The following is a 7,936-nucleotide window of genomic DNA, read 5'->3' as shown; positions in this document are numbered from 1 at the left end:
GTGCATTATCACGTTAAACAGAACGGGGCTGGGACTGTCGCCTTATCTGATACGGGTCTGTACAGGTATTTCAGAAGAAGTCTCATTGTTTATTCTTAGGTATGTGCTATTATATTATATTTGTAATACCAATAATCATCATACTATATATCATCTATTATTAAGACTATTCGCCTGCCAATTTTCCGCTTTCTAAGTTGATTTAACACATCTGACAAAAGAATTTTATCAAAAGCTTTGGGCAAATTGATGAAACAGAGAAACAACGGCTTATTATATTCGATCGTTTTTTCAACTATTTGTCTGATGATAAATATGGCATCAATTTTTGATCGATTTGGACGAAATCTTTGTTGTTCGTCATTGAAACCAGTTTGAGTGTTGTGCTTAAAAGAGTGATTCCTCTATAATTATTAAGATCCTTTTGATCCCCCTTTTTATGGATAGAAATTGTCGTACTTTCTCTCCATTCGTCTGGTACTTTATTATTTTCAAGTATCTTATTAAACAGATCTTTTATTTCTACTATCAAACTACTTCCTGCATATTTCATCATCTCATTACATATGTTGTCAGGCTCTGGTGACTTTCTGTTCTTTATTTGGTTCACAGAACTCTCTACATCTCAAAGGCATATCCAATAATGTTCAGATACGTCGTCGATACTAAAGCTAAAGTTTCAATGTTGAACTAGAGCCCAGCCATGTAATGCCTAATAGAGAGAAATTGCTAAGTATACTTAGATCGAAGCCCAAAGTAATATATCTTTCTTCTTCTTCTTAGTTGGCGCGATTTTGATCGGTAACCGGCGCCAGTTGGACATACCAAGTGAAGCCAAGTCCTTCCCCACCTGTTCTTTCGAACGCAGAGGAGGCCTTCCTCTTTCTCTGCTACCACTAGCTGGTACCGCATCGAGTACTTTCAGACCCGGAACGTTTACATCCATTCGGACGACATGACCCAGCCAGCGTAGCCGCTGGATCTTTATTCGCTGCGCTAGGTCTATGTCGTCGTAATATACCTTTACTTTGGACAATTTATTAATTTCACGAATATTAGAATAGATTATTTATTTCTCGGAACATCTTAAAAGTATACAAACAGTAAGAATTCAAAAATGCATGCAGAAATTGCCGCTCTTAATTGAAGCATAGCCCGGAATATATAAATGCCAGCCAAAAAATTACTTCTAATTAAGTTACTATCAAAACTTAAAAAGATTGTGTTGTACTCACGCTTTTAATCAAAAAGTATTTATTAGCAGAAAAATACAGACATCGCAATTTGCATGAAAATAAGAATCCAAAGCCTTTCTGGAATCATCAGCAATGAAGATGCAAATTAAAAAGCTAAGCCAGCGTTGTATGAAAAAATGTTTGTACATTGTACCGGTGAACTCACAAAAGAAATCATTGGCAAATAAAATGTGAACAGATTGGAGGTACTTTTCCAATAGGGATTTTTTTGACAGATCACGCGTGACTACCGTCAAACTAAATAGATAATTTTTTCAGTATTCATTGACATTTCATCACGAAAAGATTCATGTCTTTACAACGTTTAAAAATCGTACAATTGTATTACGAAAAACGACGTTCTGTGAAAATCGTCCTTGGCGGGCGCTCAGGCCAACTAAGGGTGTGGGGGCATTTTTGGCTTAACGGCTTAGTCCATAAATAAAATTGTCGTATTTGGACTGAGGAGCAAACCGAAGCCTGAAGCCATTCAAGAACAGTCATTAAACCCATTGAAAACAAGCGTTTTGTGGGGACTATGGGCTGTTGGAATCTTCGACCCATATTTCTTCAAAAACCGGGCTGGCGCCAATGTAACAGAGAATGGCGAACGCTATGGCGCTATGATGACGGACTTTTCGATGCCGTTATCTACACAACAAGACAGCGCCACTTGCCATACATTGCGTGAAATAAGGGATTTACTGCATCGTCGTTTTAGTTAGCAATTCATCTCCCGTCTCAGACCAGTGAAGTGGCCACCACGATCGTGTGATATCTCACCTTTGAACTTTTATTTGTCGCGGTATGTAAAGTCTAAATGCTTTGTGGATAAACCAGCTTCGATTGAGGCATTGGAAGCCAACATTACCAAAGTTATTCACGAGATGCCGAACGAAGTCCTCCGAGTCATTCAAAATTGGTGTTAACGGATGGCCGAATTACGGCGCAGTTGCGGCCAACATTTGAAAGGGATTGTCTTTAAAAAATGAATGTCTTTATTACTTCCAGTTAAAAGTAATAAAGATTGCACAGTCAATTTTAATTTTCGTTGTTTTATTTCAATTAAAATCCGATACTCTATATTGATCACCCTTTACACACGGGGAGCAGGAGTTCACAAAGGTTGTGAGGGACTCTCGATGAACGTCGTTTATTGCCCACTATTTCCGACCCGATGGGCGCTTCACAATAAAAATCGGCCGGCCAATTGTTTTAAATGTCGCCAACTACAATCCTTTGTCTTTGTGGTAAGTGCTACCTGCTAGCGATTTGAGGACCTTGTTACCGTTTTGGACCTTAGTGGCAATTACGGTTGTAGAGCAAACTGTCGAAGGTGAACCCCAAAATTTTGAGGTTGTTTACGAGTGGTATTGGTGTATCGTTGACTTGCACCTTTAGCTGCAGTTTGACATCCTTCGTTCAAGTGGTAGATAGGGTCGCCGTCCACTTAGTGGGGGAAAGTTTGAGATCCCTTGGAGTGTCAGCGCATGAGATCAAGGAAACTCTCTCAGGTGGTTGAGGAAGTTTCGAAATATGGCAGTTGAGAAGCAAAGGAAGAAGGGACACCACCAAGAGGTAAGGTTTTGCTCTCCTTTGTTTAAAAATTTGATCTTGAAATATATATACAACAGGTAAATTGCGAACCACTTCTTAAGAGGGAGAGTATATTGTTGGGTGTTTGACGTGACGTGAATTCGTTCCCAGAACTGAATGTCACACAATCTCTCGCAGTCGTTTTTTAGCTTATTAAAAAAAAGAAGCTTGTAATGAAAATGACCGGCGCAGATCCGAAACAGATTACCACGTTGCAATGCTGGAGAAGAGGTAGCTTGGTTGAAAATGCAAGATAAGGAATTGAAAAAAATAATATCGCTCTTTGGCTTAACTAAATATTGTATTTTGGAAGTGCAAAAGAAACGCGAAGAAAAGAAGATCGTTTATGGGAAAAAGTAGTAAAATTTCATACCTTACCTGATAGAATACAAGAATGCGCCTTCCCATGGACCGTTTCGTCAGTTTAGAAGATAAACAAACAAAAATAAAAAGAAGAGTAAGCGAACGCAAGTGGACTATCAAATAGAAGAAATTATATACATATACACACACAAAGAATTATAAATAGGGCTATGTTCAGAAACGCATTATAATGCGTAGTACATGCAGCGCTGGCAACACTGTCAATGTGACAATTCATGCAACTGATAGATTTGTTGAAAAATTGCACATAGATTTGTTGCATTTATGAACGCGCTGCACAGTGCGGCCGATTCCCAAAAAGCTGGCCAAAAGTCGAAAAAAAAAGTTTTTAGATAGAGTTTTTTGGTTTTTGGGTTGGCTACAGTAATGCCTTGAGTAGTGAAAACCGTTCATAGCAACGTCCTGTACCCTAAGTATCCTCTGTATTTTCAGTCGCAACGTGGCCTTCGTTTGAGCATCGTATTACTGTCGATGAATAATTAAAGTTGTACACATTTGAAAGATTTTGTAATGGAGTAAATTGAACAAAACCAAATGGAATCATCTTCGGAAGGTTAGTAAAATACGAGAAATCTTTAGTACATATCAATACCTCGACACAAAATTTTTAGCTGCAGCAATACGTAGATACATTTTTTGCAATTTTTTTTATAAAATTTGAGTTTTCAAACTGTATAGTAATACAACGCCGTCATATGCTGCTTTGAAACCTATTAAGGGGGGGGTAGGGTCACAAAATCGAAATTTTTTTTCTTCACTCATCTTATAGTAAATCATTTCAAGAATGTTGTGTCAAAATTTTAAGTGGATCGGAGCAGAACTCTCAAAGTTATAGCCTTTGTAGGCACTCTACCTCGAATGCGGAGCATCGATAATTTTTCAGAGTCATTTTTTCAAACGCGTTTTTCCCGAAACGACTTCTTAAAAGTCGGTGCCAATCACAACTCCGAAACTATTCAACCGATTCTTTTCAAATTTGGCACACGTCTTCTAAATCAAAAATACCTCCCCCCCACACTGTTTTTTTTTTATTTTTTTTTTAAGGTTGTTTTTGACTTACAAATATGGCGAAATTTTTCGCCAAAAATGCTCGTTTTACGTTTTTTTGCCACCAAAACTACAAAAATGAAAAAAAAAAATTTTATTAATGGGGAGGGGGAGCATAACGTCATACTTTAACTGAAAAATTCGACTTTTTTAGTTTCAGATGATTCTACGACGAATGCCGATTGGCACCGCAGAGCACCTCTCGAAAAACATATATCCAAAAAAACTCTGTCATGGGCTTATTTGTCAATATTTTATTATTAATATTTTTTAAAAACTTATTGAAAAGATGTACAATAACATGCAACTGATTTTATTAAAGTATCTTAAGCCATATTTCTGTAAAAAATTTAAAAAAAAAAGTGTTTTTTTTTTAGCGCTAAACCCTACCACCCCCTTAAAGGTTACTCAAAAAAGTAATGGTTACTGAATAAAACAAGATTCAGCTGCTACCACTTGCTACCTTGCGACCCCGAAAACATATAAATTTACATGCATCTTGATTATGTTCTAGAATATACGCTATTTCACGTGAGGGGGTGGAAGGGGGTGGATTTTCAAAATTTTAAGATCAAATTCGTAATCAGCGACCCCGACAACCCCCGAGTAAGAAATTTTGAATCAATTACTTAATTTTTTGAGTTTTGGCCAGCTTTTCGGGAATCGGCCGCACTGTGCGCTGCGCAGTAAAATGGAATTGTTACTAAGTTTGGTAATGGACGATGTATATGAGGAAAAAACCGATAGTCTTTTATTAAATTTAAGAATAAAAAACCCGTGTAAAGCTTAAAAGAAGGACATATCTTGTGAAAAGTTTAATATCAAAAGTTTAATATCTTTTTATTTATTCGCTTATATGTGATGAGTAAATTAGAAAATTTTCGCTGGGCGATGTTTCTATCTATTTTTAAATCTTTATTAACTTTTTTACTTCATCTACGACCTTAGCCCAGAGCACGCTCTTTTTCCTCCTTACCGACATGAACTCGTTCTCCATGCTCAGTCGGAGTCTGAACAGTAATTTTATCTCCGATGTACTAAAGTAATCACTAAAACCAAGAAAAGTATAATAAAATAAAGTTTAAATATCGTATTTTTCATAAATTTTTGTAATAAAAGATAAAATAAATAATTAAATACCCACTTTTCATCAGACATTGTATAGGGTGATCAATCATGAGGTGCTTTTTTCAATAGTTAAAAAAAAATCAAAAATGTAAATTATGTTCAAAACCTTTATTTATCATTTGAAAGGACATTCTTTGACATTTACTTTTTGAATATGACTTCATTCAAATGTTGGCCGCAACTACGCTTAAGGTGGTCCATTCTGAAGGTCTAATTTTCAATCACTCGTTCGAGCATTTCGTGAATAACACGCGTAATGTTGGCTTCCAGAGCTTCAATCGTAGCTGGTTTATCAGCCGTTGTTTTCTCTGGGTGTAAAGGTAGCTCTTGAACCTGTTCTGGTTGCTCTTCATCCCAAATACGGCAATTTTGCTTATTGACGTAACCATTGAGCCAGAAATGCGCCTCATCGCTGAACAAAATTTTGCTCGAAAACAGCGGATCTTCTTCAAACGCTGATTTTCATAATACAGTTGAACAATTTGTAGACGTTGTTGCGGTGTGAGTCTTTCCATGATGAAATGCCAAACGCTGTTCAACAAATCCACGATGACAGTTTGCCACAACTCGCGCGCGATCTGTAAAAAAAACGCAAATGAAAAAAACGCAAATGAAAAAAACTCCTCTTAATTGATCACCCTATACTAGCGTATTTATTGGCAGTGTGAAAATTTTTGCTGCAAATAATGCACGACTTTTGATACAAAAATGACGTTTAAGAACGCGTTGCATTTGCAGTACTGCCATATTTGCATTTTTGAACGCACTGCTCACTCTGAAATGGTATGTTGCGCATTATAATGCATTGTTGAACATACCCTAGGTGGCACGACGAGCGTGTTCGAGCTGTAAAAATTACGACAGTAGTACGTAGCCGAATCGGTTTGTGATGCGGCAGCCGAATCTTGCACGATTATTTCACATACATTCACACACTCGTCCAATCAGTCGTGTCATTGGCAACGAAGTGTCATTGGTTGATTTTTTGTCGTATATCACCAACACAATCTCAGTTTTTTTTTGCAAACATATCCCCAGTCATGTCAGCTCACCAGCTGATTCTGCCAAATTCGCTGACCGAATAACGCTCTACTAAATAGCACACCTCTAAAAATCTTTTCACCGAGCAACGTGGTAACGTGGACCCGTGGTTGCTCTGATTTTTTTGTAACAGTTTTTGCCGACCGCTGTTGTAATCAACTCCCCGTCATAACCTTTATTAACTCAGCTGATTTCTTGAATTTCGCTGAGGACAAATTAACGTATTTGTTACTATACATCTGCATGATTCCGCTACGCTTAAGGTGCACGCCAGGATCTGGCATAACTTATTGATTTTTTGTTTCTTTCTTTGTTTAAATAAACTTTCTATTAAAATTACATACACAAGTCCCATAAATAAATAAAATATGTTTTCATCTATTAATTTATATTGTGTTTTTAATCAATTTTAAAATGTTCCTAAGGTGATTTTTTCTTACAAATTTTATTTACTTAAAAACTTATACAAAGACTTAATTATTTACATCAAAGGGATAATTTGTATTCCCTGATACACTTATGCCTTAGCAGTATGGGGAATGTTTATGCTGCTAAAACAAGATCGAACGTCATTTCTAGTTTTTTTTTTTTTGAGGAAACGGTTTGTATTTTTTACTCACGATTGCCAAAAACCAAGAATGAGAGTGATTCGCCTTGGCCAAAAACTAAATTATTGCGCGGCCTGCAGTAACTTAACGAGAACAACTAAAATAAGAGGCCTACCGAATTCATTTCGAATCATGAATACCATCAAAACAATAATAATTACGCAAAGCCGGCAAAACCACTTTTAGCCGCTTTTATTAAAAAATCCCTCTAGAATTAGTTCCAAGACGACTAGAAAACGTTATTTGTAGAAGTTATATGCATTTCTAATTGTGCTTGAGCAATATCTTCAAGCGCTATTTGTATTTTCCCCAGCAAAACATCACCGTTCTGAACAATTTCGTCAAGTCTTTTTGCGCATTCCTGATTCTCAATTTCTAGTCTCCTCAGACTTTGGTGTTGAAGCTCAGTAGAGCTATCTTCATTTGGTAAGGATTCGATGAGCGTATCTATATCTTTAGCACAACGCGAAATCAATTGGGCAAAAAGCTGAGCGTAATCTTCTTGTGGTGTTGCTTGGAGAGGTGTTTGGGAACCAGTTCGATCAAAGTTCGGAAACTTGCTTGGAAAAGATGTTTGTTGAATAATACCGATAGCATTGCAGAAATGCTCAGCCTGCTGTAAAATAAACAAAACAATATTAACTTCTCACAATACTATGATATTTTAAAAACCAACTTGATTCACTGTATCCTGAAGTTGTGTCAAGCGGTCAGCCATCTTTAGCTACTTTGACAACTAAACGGAGATACCCAAAATTTATCGATATAATGTAGTAACGAAATTCAAATCGAGTATAAACCTCTCCAAAGACTTTCGAAACGGTGTCAATCTATGAAGATGTCAATCACTCTTCATTCTTTAACCATTTGGGTTAACCCAAATTTATTGAAAGTAGA

At 36.8% G+C, this 7,936-nt stretch overlaps 1 protein-coding gene across 1 annotated transcript; it reads right to left on the bottom strand.

The window, feature by feature from the left end:
• Positions 1 to 7,196: 7,196 nt before the first annotated feature.
• On the bottom strand, positions 7,197 to 7,806 carry LOC129249164 (mediator of RNA polymerase II transcription subunit 21). Its single transcript, XM_054888833.1, has 2 exons — positions 7,716 to 7,806; positions 7,197 to 7,655 (listed from the first exon to the last, which is right to left on the bottom strand). Exons 1-2 carry the CDS (start codon positions 7,755 to 7,757, stop codon positions 7,269 to 7,271), a joined length of 429 nt encoding a protein of 142 aa, XP_054744808.1. The 5' UTR covers positions 7,758 to 7,806; the 3' UTR covers positions 7,197 to 7,268.
• Between the last annotated feature and the right edge of the window lie 130 nt (positions 7,807 to 7,936).

Source organism: Anastrepha obliqua, chromosome 1, assembly GCF_027943255.1.
Source record: "Anastrepha obliqua isolate idAnaObli1 chromosome 1, idAnaObli1_1.0, whole genome shotgun sequence".
NCBI lineage: Eukaryota > Metazoa > Arthropoda > Insecta > Diptera > Tephritidae > Anastrepha > Anastrepha obliqua.
Note: the sequence above shows the minus strand (reverse complement) of the source record. Positions and strands in the feature narration are given on the sequence as shown.

Bases quoted from the DNA above. Each gene is read 5' to 3' on its own strand.
- LOC129249164 (XM_054888833.1), bottom strand. From the start codon at position 7,757: ATGGCTGACCGCTTGACACAACTTCAGGATACAGTGAATCAA. The intron at 7,656-7,715 runs GTTGGTTTTTAA...TTTATTTTACAG, and splicing joins TTCAGGATACAGTGAATCAA to CAGGCTGAGCATTTCTGCAA.